This window comes from Stegodyphus dumicola, chromosome 5, assembly GCF_044657685.1.
Source record: "Stegodyphus dumicola isolate Sdum_Otavi_A_Nest chromosome 5, ASM4465768v1".
In the NCBI taxonomy this organism is placed as follows: domain Eukaryota; kingdom Metazoa; phylum Arthropoda; class Arachnida; order Araneae; family Eresidae; genus Stegodyphus; species Stegodyphus dumicola.
The window spans coordinates 63,974,962-63,993,885 of NC_140772.1; the positions used below are offsets into that span (position 1 = coordinate 63,974,962).

The 18,924-nt window shown below is 31.3% G+C and overlaps 1 protein-coding gene across 1 annotated transcript in view; it reads right to left on the minus strand.

Moving 5' to 3' along the window:
- LOC118189146 (1-phosphatidylinositol 4,5-bisphosphate phosphodiesterase classes I and II-like) overlaps window positions 1-18,924 on the minus strand; it is a 166,868-nt gene that overhangs the window by 66,959 nt on the left and 80,985 nt on the right. Inside the window, exons 14-16 of the mRNA XM_035359694.2 lie at window positions 15,017-15,273; window positions 12,592-12,688; window positions 4,702-4,786 (exon numbers count right to left, since the gene is read on the minus strand). Coding sequence (XP_035215585.1) covers window positions 4,702-4,786; window positions 12,592-12,688; window positions 15,017-15,273 — 439 coding nt within the window. The remainder of the gene's footprint in view (window positions 1-4,701; window positions 4,787-12,591; window positions 12,689-15,016; window positions 15,274-18,924) is intronic.

Below are 18,924 nucleotides of genomic sequence, written 5' to 3' on the forward strand. Positions count from 1 at the left end.
GTGAATGCTTTCTCAGCTTTGTCGTCCCATTCAATAGGGTATCCTTTTGTTTTGCTTGGTTGTTAAGGTTTCTTTTTATTAATGCAGCCTTCCAATAACCTATTCAAGGGAGCTGAAACATGTGAAGCTCTTGGGACAAAATGTCTGTAAAAGTAAAAAATGCTGAGAAATTTCTTTAACTGAGTTAAAGAGCTCGGTTTAAGAAAATTTTCAATGGCTTCCACTCTGTCGGTAAATGTTTTAAACCCTGTTCAGATACGTAAAAATCTAAAAACTCCAAAGATGTTACACCAAAATTGCATTTAGATACATTAATTCTTAACCTGTAATTACTTAATCTTTCAAACAGAGCTTTCAAGTGTATCAAATGCTCAGTTTCATCCTTTGACGCGATCAGTATATCATCAACAAAAGCAAATACTTATGGCAGCTTACAAATTACTTCATCAATAAACTGCTGAAAGGTTGCAGCTGCATTGCATAGCCCAAACTGCATTCCTGTGCTCTCAAAAAGTCCACAAAAAGAATTTACTTGACTTTCTGTCTATAATAAAAAGGCGATGAGACTCAGAGGTTGAAGTGCAAGTCACCATTATACTTTTCCTGAAACACACATATTGGCTTTCTTAATAAATTTGCAATGATAGTAGCAATTGGAAAATCTTGAAGCAGCTCTAGGTGAAAGGCTTCGCTTTCTGTTAAAGGGGTTTTCAAAAACACTGCATGATCGATGTGGAGACAATACCTTACCACGCAATTTGCAGACGTCATTCAACAGGAAATCCAATTTAGAATTATTAGATGCAGTGACTAATAGAAACTGTGCTTACCTGAATGGATATAACTTCCAATATTCAATTGGCAAAGCTGGCAGCTTTCAAAGAATTGAGTGGCTCAACAGACGTGGGGATAGGCTGAATATTTGAGAGCATTTGCTGAATAAACAACTCCAGTAATAATGAGTCGTATATGTCATGTTTTTCAGCTTGCCTTTTTATGACACAAAGCAATTCGAATAGTTTTCTGTCTCCAAGCTGCTCCCTATTCAGTAATTTTTTGATTTCCTTGGTGCTGCTTTCCCTTCATCGATCTGTAATGGTAGCTTTCAAGTCTTTGTAAGAAGAATCTGTGCTTTCCCGAAGTATGGTATCTCGAACCAAAGAAGCAATGTTAAATTTCGTTTTGGGATACGTAACAGGTTTGGGTATGGTTAAAGCCAAAGTTAATTCGCACACAGCAAACCATAATGCCGGCTCAATAGGATTGTTAATTGGTATCTTAACAGCTGCTGTTTCTTCCATGGCAGTGGCTGTAGTAAAGAAAACGAAAGTCCTGAAAACCAAGCTTCTGAAGTTTTATGTATGTAGATGGGTTGCCATTCTAGGTGCGAAGGATATGTCTCAGTGAATATTCTTAGAAGACACAACTCCACATCGCTTAAACACAACTTTATTAACACAACCATTCATTAACTATTCATAAAACAGGAAACTTCTACATGAATGTACGAACATTCCTTGGATTCGATATAAAGGCAATGTGAGTGAGTGAGCTGGTTGCACTGGCGGTTATTACAAAAACAACAAAACATCACCTGGCGGCACGTGCAGCCCAACATAAGATTGCCACAAACTTAAACAGAAATAGCTTACAAATGTTTTATCTTAGAACTGCTTGGAAAACTGAGATTTTTCATATAAAATCCATTTTATCCATTCTTCAAATTCTCAGACTTTGTCTCTACATATACCCAGTACAATTTCCACTAAATTCAAACCTCACTTGGTCAAACCTTATTACGAAGGAACTAAAACAAAAAAGGCAAAAACTGAGCTGAGAGCAGCAACTTTTTCAGTACCTCATTGGCAAGCGGACGATAAGAAAGGAATAAAATGGAAACACGATATTCTAACAATTCTTTAAAAGCTGGATATTATTAATGTACTAAAAAGAGGTGAGAATGAAGCATTATAAGGAGGTGTTTGATTTTTGTTTATTTATAATATCATAAAGAAGAAAAGTTAAATTACAAAATTTCTTATCAGACGTTGCTACTCTAAACACATAAATACTTGGAAAACATTAAAAATACTTAACTGTCCAGAACAATTACAGAGAAATACGAAATTGACTGATTGCAGAGAAATACAAAAGTAAGTTTATAACAAGACATATGCTGATAGAAAAAGCTAAGCAACTTAACTTAAAAATGAATTTGCCAAAAAATATTACTGTTTCCATAAGAATAATTTCTACTTTTAAAATAAGACTTGTATTTGTAAACACGGTATTTCATGCCAACAAAACCTTGATGATAAAGATTCTGTACAATTCTGTTCTTAAGTTAACTGTCCATTTGATTTAACAAGCTAACTTCTAATGTCATTGAAACTATGAATAATTTTCCTTTTTTCATAAATAATGCTGACGAAACTGATCTTTTACAGTGCTGTTGGCCAAATTCTACATTACCAGGTTCAAAGGTATATGCACAGAAGATTTTATACTAAATAAGGATAAGTTAACTGTTTTATTTTGTGAAAATGCTGCTTTTGGTTACAATATATTTAAACATTTTGTTACTAGGAATTACAAAAAGTGTAAAGTATTCTAGAATTCCATTGATTGGCTAGCAATTTATTAAGTTCAGTCAAACATGTGGATGATTGCAGAAATACTTGTAGATTTTTTTTTCTGCCTACAACTTTGTACCAGCTGCTAAATGCAAGTTTGGAAAACTTGGCCTTTCAAGCAAATGAAATGCAATTTTGTTTCTGGACAGTTGTAAAGCACAATGTACGACATTTGATTTTGCATCTTTTGATTTTTTGATTTTGCACTAAGAAATGTTATTGCATCATATTTCCTGCCAAACATAAAGGCCTTGATTTCATGGAATAAGATGTTAGTTAAAATTTAAGGTATAAACAAAGAATTCCATTTGAAAAAAAAAAAAAAAAAAAAAAAACTCTGAAGTATCAAAGACCTTTCAAGTTGAATTCAACATAAAAGTTGCAATTCCCATGGCTGCATTTCTTGCAAATACTTTAATAGCATAATATTGTGTAATGCTTGGTGAAATTTGTGGCCTATGTTATGAAGTAGAATTCTACCATAGAAGGTGAAAATTTAAATAACCTAATGACCACCCCTCTAAAAAACAGTCTATTAATCACGTTTTCAAAAAATGAAGCTATTAAATGAACTAAAAATGTTAAAAATGAAAGAACTGTAGAACAATTAGATGGATAATGGTTACAGCCGAAATCATCGCGGCAAAAACATCGCGGAGAAAACAACGCAAGGCGAAAACGTCGTGCTATAAAACATCGCAGTTCTAAAACATCGTGGTACAAAACATCGTCGTCGAAAATAAAGCGGTTAAAAAACTTCGCAGTCGAAAATATCGTAGTAAAAAATAAAGTATCTACAAATCATCGCATGACGATAACATCGCAGACATGTTTTTTTCAGGCTTTAATAACTGTAAATGGATATTTCCATAATGATTTGTGAGCGCAAGTGATGTAAGGAAGGATAATTTTTATTTTCACATTTTTTTTTATTAACTAATAAATTTTTGCTGAAAAAATCAGAAGGAAATTTAAGCATAGAAAATTAAATGCAACTTAATAAATTATACTTTTTATGAAAAATTACCTGTAAAATCTTTATAAAAAATTATTTATTAATGGTCTTTGTTAGTTAACTACGTCGATTTAAAATTCTATTAAGTGCTATAAGTTGCATTAATTTTCTATGCTTAAGTTTTCTTCTTATTTTCTCAGCAAAAATTTAATATTTAATAAAAAATATGAAAGTAAAAATTATCCTTCTTTACATCTTGCGCTCACAAATCATTATGGGAATATCCATTTACAGTTATTAAAGCCTGAAAAAAGCATGTCTGCGATGTTATCGTCATGCGATGATTTGTAGATACTTTATTTTTTACCACGATATTTTCGACGACGATGTTTTTAAACTGCGAAGTTTTTGGACTGCTTTATTTTCGATGACGATGTTTTGTACCACGATGTTTTAGAACTGCAATGTTTCTCCCACGATGTTTTGTAGCATGACGTTTTCGCCTTGCGTTGTTTTCTCTGCGACGTTTTCGTCCGCGATGTTATCGGCGGACACCTGGATAATACCAGAATCAAAAGTTTGTTGCATTCAATGGTAGCAGAGAAAACTGTGAGTCATGAAGAAAAATTTAACCAAGATCACTTTTGGCATGGTCTGAAATTCTCCTTCCCTCCCCCCCCCAAAAAAAATAAAGAAAATTATATTGGAGAAATAATGAATATTCATATTCTGTGGAGTGATTAAATAAATAGTGGAGTCCATGATGGCCATTACAACCAGTGTAGAGTGACCATTAGAACATACAAACTTCTTTCAAAAAGACAGTTGTAATAATTATGATTTCAAATTAAAAATTGATTAAATAAAGCTAAACTATAAATAAATTTCTTTATAAATACTTTTTCTCATTAAATATGTTTATAAAATTATATCTGCAATTTTTTCATTCTTTAATACATTCAATAACATTAAAAAAAAAAAAAAAAAAAGGCTTTGCTGTAGTGCACAATTTCAGTCACAATATCAGGTATCACGTAAGTCCCAAATGTGTCAAATTATACAACTTCTGCTTTATGAACATACATGAAAAAGTATAAAAAGCTGCTTGCTTACTTGACAAATTCTACTGGATGCTCTTTTAGAAGATTAGTAGCTTGTGTTTCAACAAAAGAAGAAATTTCATAGCTTCGATTCCTTTCTAAATATAAAAAGTACATAAAAGTAAGATACCAGCATAACTAATTAAAAATCAGAAATAATAGTAATTGCAATTATAACCAATAATCCTTAATTCAAAAAGGTTGCATGAAAAGCCATGCCATACACATGAAACTTACGTTAATTGAATTTGGCTATTAAAAACATGTTAAAGCTCTCTATTTGACAAACAGAAGAAATGTAGGATGTAATAACATTTGAAACTATACATGTAGTGCAAATAAAACTGCAACATATTCAACAAATATTTTAGCAAAAGGTTTGCAAAGAGAAAATGCTTGGGTTTCTTTGATTAAAGCCACATCCTTATCACTCCTCAACCATTTATTTGTTAGATTCTCCTCCTCTGACCATGCTGCTCTCTCTCATCAAGATGGTTCTATGGAGACAACATTTAGAGCCAATTCAAGCTATTTAAAACAACATATCTATGACAGATACCAAAAAAGGCATTCTACCTATGTTTGCAGGAGTATTAAGGACATTTCAGCAAACACAAGTATTTTATATTCTAATAGATGATACTCCAAAGATGACCAGATAATAATTTTTACATTCCAAAATGGAAGTGCACTACAAGCTTTTCCATGAATGTTTCTGAATGCAAGAATATATTTTTATCCCATACAATACTAAAAATTACATTTTTTATTTTAAAACCACAAATAAATATCCCCTTTTGCAAATATTTTTAATAAATAAGATGCTAAAATTAAACATTCACAAACTGGATATAAGCTTCCAAAAATTAAACATTCATTTGTTTCTCCAGTCTTATGAAAGCAATGCTTGCTAATTTTTGTCTTTACAACCAATTTCACTTATTTTTCAATTAAAAATGTTAATTATGTAATTTTTCAAAATAAATAAATATTTAAATAAAAATAAAAGAAATAAAATAATAATAATCAAGTACAGAATAATAATAATAAACATTTGGAAGGGTAAAAAATTATAATAAAAATAATAATCATAATAAAAAATAATAATCATCATAATAAAATAATAACAGTAATAAACATTTGGAAGGGAAAAAATTATAATCTTTGATCTAAAGCATTTTATGCATCATATTTTCTAAAGCAAATAATATTTCACTAGATCAGATCATAATTTAGTTCTAAAATGATGAGTTGCCAACAAGTAATTCTGGAACATTTTAGATTTTATTTTCTACATTGAAATCCTTCAAAAAATGAGTAAACAGCATTTGTAATTCAGGGAGACTGGCAAGATATAGTTTCATAAGTTTGGAAACAAATTGTTAACTCAAAATAATATATAACATTTTCATTTTTAAGACTTCAGTCCCTGTTTTGTTACAAAACTATCAAGAATGAAAGTTGGTACACTTTAAAATTGCTTTAACATACATGCATTTAAAATTTTTACTTAAGTATTTTGATTTTCTCCTTCACATAAAATTACATATAAGCAATTAATATTAAAATACACCATAAATTACACAATATTTTAATATATAAATTTCATGCATTTACATTGCTTTGTGTTTATTTACATATAGAATTACAGGTATAAAATTAAAATGATAATGTGAAAACACATGCATGCAGTACATCAATAATTCAATTTCTTCAAATAGCAGAATTTTATATAAGAATATTTTAAATAATGCATCATTCCAAGCATAAAACACTGCATTTTACAAGGAAAAAAAGGCCTATGTATAATAAAATCTTATAAATCAACTTGGTGTGTTGAAAGTGTTTCATAAAAAAGGTGATTAAATGACCTAAAAACCTGATGTAATATTAAATAAATCTGTTTTCACATAATACAGAATTTCAGGCAAAAATTATATTTTACCTTCATAGAGATTTCATGGTCATAAGTTTCAGAATTACGACAAAGGTGGTTTCCGAAAAGACTGTGAAACCACCACGCATCTAGGACTTTGAAACTTACATTTTTCCATGCACATTTCCAATAAGTGACAAAATTTACGAATTAAAAAAAAAAAGCCGCATGTAAGAATTGCATAATATATATATATATATATATTACATTATTTTACAAACTAAATCGTCAGAAAAAATTTAAAAATAAACATTTATGTAATTTTTCTATAGCAGTGAAAGTATAAGTATGCACATAATAAAGACGTCTGGCTACATGGATTAAAAAAAACTCAGTAAAATAAGGATAAAAAAAGACTCAGTGTTTTTTTTTTTTTAATTTCAAAGAACTATTCGTATTTTGTCTCAAAATATTCAGAAAATATTTTTAATTTAAATAAAACTTTACACGATTTCTATTTTTAATTACAGCAAAGTATATTTACATTAAATTTAAACCACAGAAAATAATTTATAAAATCACAATACTAGCTTGGGGAGCAAGTGTGTTGAGGTCAGAGAAAAGTCTCTGAAAAGAAAGACCTTTTTACTGGGCAAGTGCATGTATTGTTTAGTAATAAAATAACTCTGTGATTTCAAAACCCCTTCTCTATATCCGGGTAAAAATAAACATTCTTATTTGAGAAGCAAGCAAACGCCATTGTGAAGAGAAGTGGTTTCAAGGTGTGACCACTGAGCCTCTAGATGATTATGACCATTGAGACACAATGCTCTAGTGGGGCAGTGGTCGTGCCCTGAAACCGCAAAGCAAATGCCATACATATAGAGGGTTTTTTTCTTTATATGCAGTTTAATTATTGCTATTTTTTATTGTTTATGATAGAAATTATGATGTGCGATGAATAACTTTTGAAATTTAAAGTTGTTTATATTAATAAAAGGAAGTTATTTTGTCTCATTGAAAACAAATTTTAAAAGGCATCCGATTTGAAGTACTAAGACCAAAAACATGTATGATTCTGCAGTCATTTTGTGTTATTTAGAGGTAAAAGATCAGTAATCAATCGATTTTCACTCAAAAATTTCGGAAGGAAGAGGAGAAAAAATTCGAAAATTGGTAGTTTCAAGGCACGACCACCGCACGTCAAAGGGTTAACTGGAATAGGGTCTTACATTTGGGCAGCTACAGCCACATGAATTAGCAACATTTGTGTACATTTTCAACATAATGTGGAATCACTGTTTCTCACTCAAACGTTTGTTCAATACTTAATCCACCCCATTATAAATGGACTCTCTTTTCCAATGTTACATGCATACACTGTAATGAGAATAGAGGTTTATGTGAGTAGCCATAATGCTCTTGAAACAGGAGTAGCAGTTGTTGGAAATACAGAAATGGCTATAACAAGATGCTCCTATATCCCACTAAGTGTGAAGATGAGACCTTCTTATGGTTGTATTACTAGACTATATGAAACATAAATTAGATTGTATAAGCTAAAACTAAAATGCCATTTAATGAAATGGCATCACTAAGGGGTCATCAAAAAATGAAAAGTTCATCAGAACTGCAGAAATGTAATATTTATAGCAATGTTCATATATGATTGTGATGACATTACCCTAGCACAAATCATACCTCAGAGATATATCATCATTGAGTACCGTCATTATTCATTTTGAAGAATCAAAAGGCAAATGCAGCTGAAATGTAATTAAAACAAAGTAAAATACTCTTGGCTGAAACAAAGTGTGTTTTAATGTGTTAACCAAGAACATTATATTTTGTTTTATCATTGCTTCAGGAATTTAACCAGTAACTAGCACAGCAAAAGAAGTTGTAGCAAATTCTACAGAATCTTCAGATCATTTTGCAGGATAATGCTTAGATTCATGCAATGCAGCATACAGTAGATTTGCTTGCTCAATGGGGATGAAAAATGCTCTAACAACAATCAAATTCCTTAGACTTAAAATCTTGTGACTATGATTGGATACCTAACATGAAGGAACCATTTTATGGTTTTTGTTTCTACACTGCTCCAGAGATTCTTCACTCCACTGAACCATGAAGAAAACACATTGCTGCAGATCATTCCTGAAACCAGATCATACAGAATGCTGACAATTACATCATACAAGAATACATGTTTAGAGAGGTACCATTTTCATGCAAGTTATAGATAAATAACTGCCACTACTTTAGTTCCAACTTTGTATTAAAGAATGATTAACCAGCATGTTTACTAAATTTAAAATGAATTATATTCTGGAACTTGAGTGTGTGTGTGCATATATATATCACTAATTCTCAAACTGTGGTACATTACAATATTTTTAGTAGTACAATTTTTACAGAAAAAAATTATACAAATGTCCTAAATGAATGTAAAATTGTGCCCCTTTTAACATTTTGTATTAATCTTTATTATTCAGAAACACATATATTTTTCAAGTTTTTTACTTTTATGGCTCTAGCTTTAATTTTGAAATGACGGCTTTTCAAAGAATTTTGAAGAATTTCCTAACGTTATAATTTCCATAAGAATCGTAGAGGCACTCCAGTTCAGTTTTCCACCTTCCCCTCCCTTTGCAAGCTAAATATGTTCACCAATTAGAATAACGATCAATTTGCCAGTATTTCATATGATTATAATTCTATGCGCTATTGCATTTTATGTTCTTGGCTTATTTTAATAATTTATTTTACACCTTAACAACAAAACTTGGTAAGTACGTTTAATAACGTGCTTCAATTAAAAGAAAAATGACTAAATTTCACATTCACCAGATTTTTAAACTTTGTAATATCCAAAATGTCAAAAAGACAGCCTGTATATATATTTTTAAATGTATCTTGACACCTGTGACTCAGGTGTGTTCTTTGCTATAACTACATTATTTGCTTAATATATCTATTATTACTCAATATTTACCATAATTGTTATATATAAATATACATATATACTCAACATATACTTAATTATATTTTATTGTAAAAATTTCATTTATGAATATAATTAAATAATCTAAATTTAAAGGGTTTTATTCTTTGATACACTCCATTTAGGATGCATTGACTATTAATGGTGAAATGCTTTTATGGTGGTACATATATTTTTGTTTCATATTTATATGGTATAAAATTTGAAAAGCTTGAGAATCCCTGGTGTATATATACGTTGTAGGATTCAAAAGTTCCTGGACTGAGCATATAATGTAAAAATTTTTTGCAGTAATGTGACTACGAGAATGTTTTTGTGTTACTACATTATTCCCTTTTTTTAAAAGTCGTTTGCCCCCAATCACATGTTTGAAAATTCGTGACAACAGCATTTTTTGTAGGCAGGTACATTTAGTAACCAGCAATAGAAAAAAATAGCGTCAGTTGAGCACAGAAAAATCAATATCAAATTTTGTGTCTGCTTGGGAAAGAGTGCTATGAAGACTTTCTAAATGTTGAAGCATGCGTACGGAACTGAAATGTTATCGAGAACACATGCTTTTGAGTGGCCTCATTGTTTCAGAGAAGGCAGGGAAAGTTCTGAAGAAGGCAAATGCTGTGGCCATCCCGCAATTTTGCCGATGAAAACATAAAAAAGATGCCTGCGGCAATGCATGCAAACAGGTGGCAAACAATTTGCCAAATAGCAGAATGAGTTGGGATATCAGAGGCCACACGTCAGCAGATACTGACTAAACATGCACAGGGTGTGTCAACAAATTGTTACCTGCATGTTATACACAGACCAAAAGGGAATTCGAATGGAAATGGCGGGAGACTTAATCTCGGCTGTAGACAAAAAGATACTTCCCTACTTGGCAGAATTGTTACTGGAGATGAGAAATCGTATTTTTTGTACAACCCGCAAACCAAGAGAGCATCAACAATGTGGGAATCACCACAATCTCCACGGATGCAGAAATTACGCCAAGATCGCTCCAAAGGAAAGGTCATGTTGGAGGTATTCTTCTATATCCAGGGCATTATGCATCTGGAATTTATCCCTAAAGGACACACTGTGAACAAAGAATTCTAAGTCAAAAATCCTGCGTCGTTTGTGTGAGTGGATCCGGAAGAAGAGACCAAAAATTTCGACCGAGTAGTCATGGGTGCTGCGGCATAATAACGTTCCTGCTCACCGATCCCTACTCGTCAATGACTTTCTTGCAAAAACAACTGTTTTGCCTCATCCTCCTTACTCACCTGATCTCACACTCTGTGATTTCTTCCTATCTCCTGAATTGGCAAGACGCTTGCAGCATCCTTGATTTCAATCTTCAGATAAAGTTAAATGTGCATCGTCGGCTGAATTAAAGGACATGGCCAAAAATGGATTCCAGACATGCTTTGATTAACTTGCTGGCAAAAGTGTGTGGTGCACAAGGATCTCATTTCGAAGGAGGATGTGTTTCTGCAATTTAATTCATAATACTTTTTGTGTTATAGACTCAGTCCAGGAACTTTTGAATCCTACCTCGTATACATACATGCACACACAGATGGAAAATGAAGTCCCAATACCAAGAAGAAATCAGTTCAGCGGAATAAAATGTATGAAATGCAAGTAAAACATTTATCTATGTAGCACATTTATTTGATTAATGTTCAAGGTCAATGATTAAGTATACTTGAGAAAAACTACTGCACATGTGAAATGGTGGCAGATTAATATCTGCTGTAATTGCCATGATGTTCAGTGCAAACATGCAAATGTGCATGCATTACATCATACAGGTGCCATATGTCATTTTGTGCGATAGAGTTCCATCCTGTTGCATGTGGTCTGTCAAATCACTAACAGTCCATGACAGTTGTGGATGACATGTGGATTGTCATCCAGTCATGTCTCATATGTGCTCAATAGGAGAAAGATTAGGCGATGTCATAGGCAAGGCAGCATACTGCCATTCCGTACAGCACGTTGAGAGATAGCTGTGGTAAGGGGATGAGCATTATCCAGTTAAAAATGCTGCCTGGAATATTGCTCAAAATTGGCAGCACAATCAGTAATATCAACCAGTTTAACAAATAAATGTGCCATCAAGATGTTAGGGATAATGAGGGTGCTCTTGCTGTCATGGGAAATTGCTCCCCAGACCTTAACTAGAGCAAGTCCAATGTGTCTACATCACAAACAGCTTGGTTCCAAGTGGTCACTTGGCTTTTTACTAACCAACATACAGCCATCACTGGCACCAGAACAGATAGAACTAAAAACACAACAGATCTCCAGTCTACACTCCAATGAGCTCTCATTAGATACCACTGAAATTGTACTCATTTGGAGGAGTTTTGCCACTACACAGCATCTAGCTCACAGCTGTCCATCAAGTAATCAATTTATTACAGTTCACTATGTCACTTTGGTGGCAACAAAAATCTCAAATGTCTGCTGCACATACAATGTGATGCAGCATAGACAAGAAACAAATATAGTGGTCCTTGCTTTGAGTGATGTTATATGGATGGCTGGACCCCTCCACTTCATTTGCTTTCTTGAGACAATATTTTCCTGTGACTATTGCTGCAAACATGCACGCATGTTCTGTGGATACATCTCAGCCATATCCTTCTACAATATTGTGAAAAGAAAAACCACCTTCTCATTATCCTATTATATGGCTTTGTTCAAACTCAGTAAGCTGCTAATAATGCATTCTTCATCTCCTTAAAGGTATTTTTGACTCAAATCTTACTCACAACACCCTATACAAAAGATAAATAAAGCACACAAACTTTACATCATGTATTTAAAACAAACATGATTTGCATATTAATAGTGGCAATACTAGCTTCATACTTATTCAGCTAGCATGAAATTTGAATGACCATTACCTTCCTGATTTGCAAATGTGCCTCCCAAATTTCATTTGTCTAGCACAACTCCTTCTTGGAGTTGGGATTTCATTTTCCATAAGTGTATATTATCTTATTTTGACTTGACTTTAATTTATTACATACTTTCAGCATATTCAAAAGAATGGAAACGGACTGGTTGAGTATAATGTACAAGAGCAGACATCTCTGCACCAGCTTCTGATTCTTTAGCAGCAGTTCCCTAAAAAAAAAAAAAAAAAAAAAAAAAAGAAAGTCTTTATATTTATAAAAATTTACACCATAATTTAACATGAAAAAATAATGCAATATGGCTTTATAAATTAAAAGTACTCAAGTTCATAGAAAAATGTAAGTACTTGCAAAATTTTAAATGTGTTATGCAAAAACTATTTAAAAATAAATAAATAAATATTAAAGAAACAAAATAATTTCTTGCCTTCTAATATGAAATTTTGTATGGAAAATTGCAGAAGTTTGCATGTAAATAAAATGTGATGAAAACACATTTAGTTACATTACAGGGTTTCATTTATATTACTGCTACATCCCAAATTTTTGTATTTGTAAAACTTTTGTTTTGCTGTAGATGAAGAAATATGACTTAACTTTTCTAAAGATATTTAAGTCTATCAAAATTGTAAAAACAACCTTGTATTTAGCGTAGGTATAATGAAACACTCAATCGATTTCGAGGGCAGCTAAAGGTCCCTCCTCATCAGGAGAAAGAAATACCTAGAAAGAAGAAAATAAAGGAGAAGGAGTCTTAGAAACACGTGGTCCTTATCAGCACTGCACGTGGTTAAAACTGGAAATATAAAAATCCGTTCAGTGGTTGCTTTCCATTATTTGAAGGTCAGATTTTGAGCGTGAAGGTGCATTTGCCCCTCGCTCCCTATTTTAACTTCGCTAATTTTTCTTGTACTTTATGCTTGATCAGATAGCCTGGCTCAGTAAAAGTAGGCGGCCAGTGCAACTCTGATTAAAAATCCAGTTTTAACCACGTGCAGTGCTGATAAGGACCCCGTGTTTCTAAGACTCCTTCTCCTTTATTTTCTTCTTTCTAGTTATTTCTTTCTCCTGATGAGGAGGGACCTTTAGCTGCTTTCGAAATCGATTGAGTGTTTCATTATACCTACACTAAATACAAGGTTGTTTTTACGATTTTGATTGTCACATTAGCGTGTTTCTCTTCTAGTCCATATTTAAGTCTATTAAAGTGTTTGCACAGTTCATATTAACTACTTTATTAAAAAAAATAAAGGATTTAAATTTTACTCAGCTCAAACATTTCATTATAATAAAAAAAATTCCCTTTCACATAAAAGCCTAAAAAACTTATTTCTTATAAAATATTGTTACGGATTTGGTATTTAAATAGTTTTATTTATAATTCTACTAATATGTAGAATTATAAATAAAATTGTTTTATTCCCCGCGCAGTGCAGCGTGTGACAAATATTAAAAGAAAGCTAAGCCGGAAAATTAAAAATATACGAGCACGTGCATTTAACATTTAATAAATAAATATCTTTTTGATTTCAAGAAATTGCTAGAACAATCGCACGTGATTTAAAAAGCTTATAAAAAGTAGGAAATCTTCTCAATTTAGTTATTAGTTAGTTTTTGTTTTTAAGAGTTTGTTTAGAAAACTGCTCTGGTTGACAGTAGCGAATTCACGAATTAGCAACCTCTAGCTGTTTTGAATTAAGTTCTGTTGAATGTTTGAGTAGTTAAAAGATAAATATTGTGAGATATTGTAATACTGTATGAATATCTGAGGAAATTTAAGCATTTTGTTTTATTTGTTCTGATAATACATTTGTTCTGATGTACAGTTTGTTCATTTTTCATAGGACTTTGCATTCAATTAATAACGAACCCATACGCATGCAACAATATGTTTACAAGTACTTCCTCTATTCTGTAAAAACTGACTCATAAAACACAAAGAAAGAAACAGAAAATCATTGTGGAAACCAAAACTTAGAACTATAAACAGAAATAACTTTAATGCATTTTGTCAATGACAAATAAACAAGAACACTGTCTTACCAAAAGCGTAATTTATACATTAAATAGATTATGCATAGTAAGTTTAACATATTTGATTAAAGCAATTTTTCATATTAACTTGGACTGCATCTCAATCAAACACCTAAACTCAGTATATATTACTCATTAAGATTTAAAGCCAACTCCTCATGAATACCAAATTTTGGTATATCATATTTTACTATTATTGCAAAATAATAATAATAAAAAAAAAATGATTCTGAAACATGTTAAAACTATATGATGATTCCTACAAAGACATACATAACCAAGCAAGATAATTTTCAGGAATGTGTGGATTGATTTGATTTGGTTTATTTGATTATGGCAAAGCACACAAGGACTATGTGCCTCAGGAATGTATGGAATTTATTGGACTAGATTCATAAAAATGAATTCTACTTTTATAAATGAAGCAATTTCTGAATTGATTGATAAAAAATTCATATATGAAAATATTTAAAAAATGAAATATGTATTTAAAAAAACAATATACCTCATTTGAATCTTCTACAATTTGTTCTGGGTCAGCTTGTTCCTCTTCTTCTTCAGAACTGGATTCAGTGATATCATCCATTTCAGAAGGTACTTTTTCCAAGTCCATTACACCATTAGTTAATACCCCATCTTTAGTAGTTTTTTCTTCTTCACTAGGAATAGGAATAGAGCGTGTTTTTTCAGGTGTAGGTGGTGGTAAAGTAGAAGTTTCGTCATCCTTTTCAGTAGCAGGTGTAGTTTTGTTTACCGGAATATCTAAAATAATCAAAATACAATTAAACAAGAATGTTAAAAAAAAAAAAAAATGAAAAAAGCATCATATATAATGTGATCACAAATACTTGAACATAAAATTTTATTTGACTTCATTCAGTACATATACAAGGTCAGGTTCAAAATATTCTCCTTTACTAATAACAGACTTTTGCCAGTACTATTCCACTGTTGACAGAAGTGCTGCACATCAGTGTCCCATTGATCTTTCAACCCCTTCCTCATTTCATGCTTGATGTTTTTTGTGTTTCCTAAGTGTAGCTCTTACAAGACTGTTTTGATTTATGGAAACAGGGAGGGAGAAAATACACAAAGTCCAGTTCAGAGCACGAAGCATGTTCAGACACAGTGCTGGAATTATGGATTAGGAATACATGTATAATCAATAGTGTATGCATATTACCATGATGCAAAATCTATTTGCTTCCTTTCAATAACTATGACTGCACATATCATGTGATTATGTAGATATCTCATGTTGTAAGTTAACTTGCATTTACAGATTGTTGTTCTGGGCGGAATTCCTGATACAAAATTTTTAAATATAAAAAAATAGTGAACATAGTTTTAATTTTGAATCCATTTCTTCCGAAGTTCTAGTTTACAGCTTTCTTTCTATTTTCCAATCTTTGTTTTGCAAGTTCAGTGTACAGTGTTCAGTGTTGTTTTGCAAGTAAAAAATAACTTAGAATTCCTTCCAATAAGTACGACTGTACATATCATGTGTTTCTGCAGATATCTCATGTTGTAAGTTACATTTACAGATTGTTGTTCTGGAAGGAATTCCAGACACACATCAATAAAAATTTTTAATTTTGAATCCATTCCTTTGAGAGTTTATTTTACCGCTCTTTTTTTGTTTTCCAGTCTTAGTTCTTCAAATTCAGTGTACTCAGAAATTTAAGACTCTTAACTCTATTTTCAAAATAATGGTTTACCAGTCAAAATAATATTCCCTTCTTTTCAGTTTTTATTCAGCAATCAAATATTTTCGAGAAAGCTTTGCACACAGTTTTCTTTTTTCTAATTTCTTAACTGAAATTAGGTGAACTGTCATTTTTCTTAAATTTGACTCTTCCACAATAATTCAAACAGTTAGTCATTAATCACATTACAAAGGATAAAACTTGAGAGAGATTTTCATTGATGTACACAACTGAAAATTGTCCTGCTTTCATGCTGCCACTTGTGTTTCCTGCCTCTCTTGAAAACGTTTCACCCATCTGAACATGCTAACCTGAAAACTAATTGAACTTGTTGAGGGCAGCACTTCCAACCTTGTTTCAATATTTCTCGAATTTGGTCCCATTTTCTCGTGTCTAGTAACAAATTTCAATTTAATTTGTTGTTACATTAGAACACTCCTCTCAATCTTGACAATGCATAATAAAATAGTTTTAAGAAAAAGTTATTATTCATAAAGTGTTATTTAATAAACTGTTCATAAAGTATTCCTAAAATTATAATTCATAAAGTCATTATTGTATATATATCTCATGAAAACAATCTTATTGTAATCAAATTTCTAGTATAAGAAGCCTTACCAGTGCCTCTTACTATAAGTGTCATGTCAATGTTCCTAATTAGAAAAATACATCAATCTACAAACATTCTAAACAAATTACCAAGATGCCTTTCCATATAGAATACTACCTACTCATAGCACTATGCAGTCTCTAACATACAGTTACATAAAACTTAGGTTATGCCATAATTATGGAAATATTTTCCTTCATATAGCACAAAATATTTATTTCATTCTCATAATAAGAACCAAAATTACTGTATGATATTTAAAAGTGAAGGGAGATTACCAGAACTGCTACTGAATTACAAACAGAATAACACAGTTTTACTGAATTATGATCTCCATTGCTTTCCACATATACAATGTTTCATTTAAGCACCAAATAAAATTTGCTGCTTCTACTAAGGTTAAAAAAAAAAAAAAAAAAAAAAAAAAAAAAAAAAAATCTGAGTCTACACACCTGCTTTCAAAAATCAGGAAATACATAATTTTACTATGATGGCATTATAAAGGAAAATAACAGGTATAAAAAATAACTTACAGAAAATACAAATAATGCACATTTCGAAAAACATATGCTTGATAAAGTAACCATATTCTTTGAATATAGTTTTTTATCTCAGCATGGACCAATGAAGTCTATATAGCTTTCACTTGCATAAATACACTATTTTCTAAAATGATGCAAAAGATGTTGAAAGATTGTATCAAAAATTATTGTAAATAAGATTTCAGAAAAATTCCCTACTTAATTCCTTACAAAGGCAAGCAGTTGGTAACTAACCATTTGGTAGCAAATGGAGAGATGAGTATCTCCACTGTTATCTACTGTCATTGCTACCATCTGCTTTTACTTTAGGCAATTTTTTCCCCAATCTTATTGTTTGTATATTATTTAAAATAAGGAAAATAGACAAGTTTGAATATAAGGACATGTCTTATGCCAGACTGTATGTTTGACTCTCCTTATGTCATGATATACAGACAGTCCAACATTCTAGCGGTTTGGACATGAATAACTTCCGGCAACTGTACCAGCCTCCATGCACTTGTGGATGACTCTCAGAATGCTCTATGATACCAAGATAAAGTTCTTAATCAACACCAAGACCATATATTGCCAGTGTAGGTAATTCCTTTCTTTTAATGAATGCCCACTTGCAGAGAGCAGCTAGATGTTAATCAGTACTGTGCAAATCAGGCCAATGGTATTTATGAAATGGTCAAAGTAAGCTCAAATAGTTCAATCTTCCCAGTTGGAATATACTTAGAAACAAAAACAGTTGCATGCTTTTGCTTTTTATCATTGAAATGGGGCTTAGGACAAATACCAACTAACTGAAATGTCTGGCAATCTAACTGACAGCATGGTGAGGAGATGCTAAGCATGTAATCATATTAACAGCAGGTTTTTCTCACTAAGATTTATCTTACCTACAACTTTCACAAAACTTTTTTTTCTATTGAAAAGTTTTTTTTTTTTTTTTTTTTTTTTTTTTTTTTTTTTTTTTTTTTTAGCAAAAAATATAATTTCTTAAAAAAAGTATGCAATAAATAATTGTGTTACAATCTTAGCTAAATTTAATACCTTTTCTTTTCTTAAAAATTTTGGTTTTAATAAGCACATTCTTAAGGTTTCATACAGAAATATAAAAAACATCTACACCACCAGTATTAAGGTATAACAAACAGCAACATCTTCGTGCATTTCATATTTTATCAGTTTTGAAAAATAATAATTAGATAAATTTAACATATATGGGTGAAAATGTAGAAGAAAATAGGAACTCTAGAAATAGACACATTTGAAATAATTATATACTTTCAAACATATAAAAAAATTTACTTGAAAAGTTTTTAACAAAGAAATGAATTTAATTATTACTTAGTTCAAGTTAGTTTATACTTAGTTAAAACTTTGCAGGCATACTCTTATTTATTACACCACATAAAATAGAAGTTGCTAAATGAATTACAGGTACTCAAAACAAGATTGTATAGCATTTAGAATCTGTATTTCACATTAATTTTCCATTAGAGTATGCAGAGAAAGTACTTGAAATTTAGGTTTTTATTCATACAAATGAAAAACATTCCACAGAAAA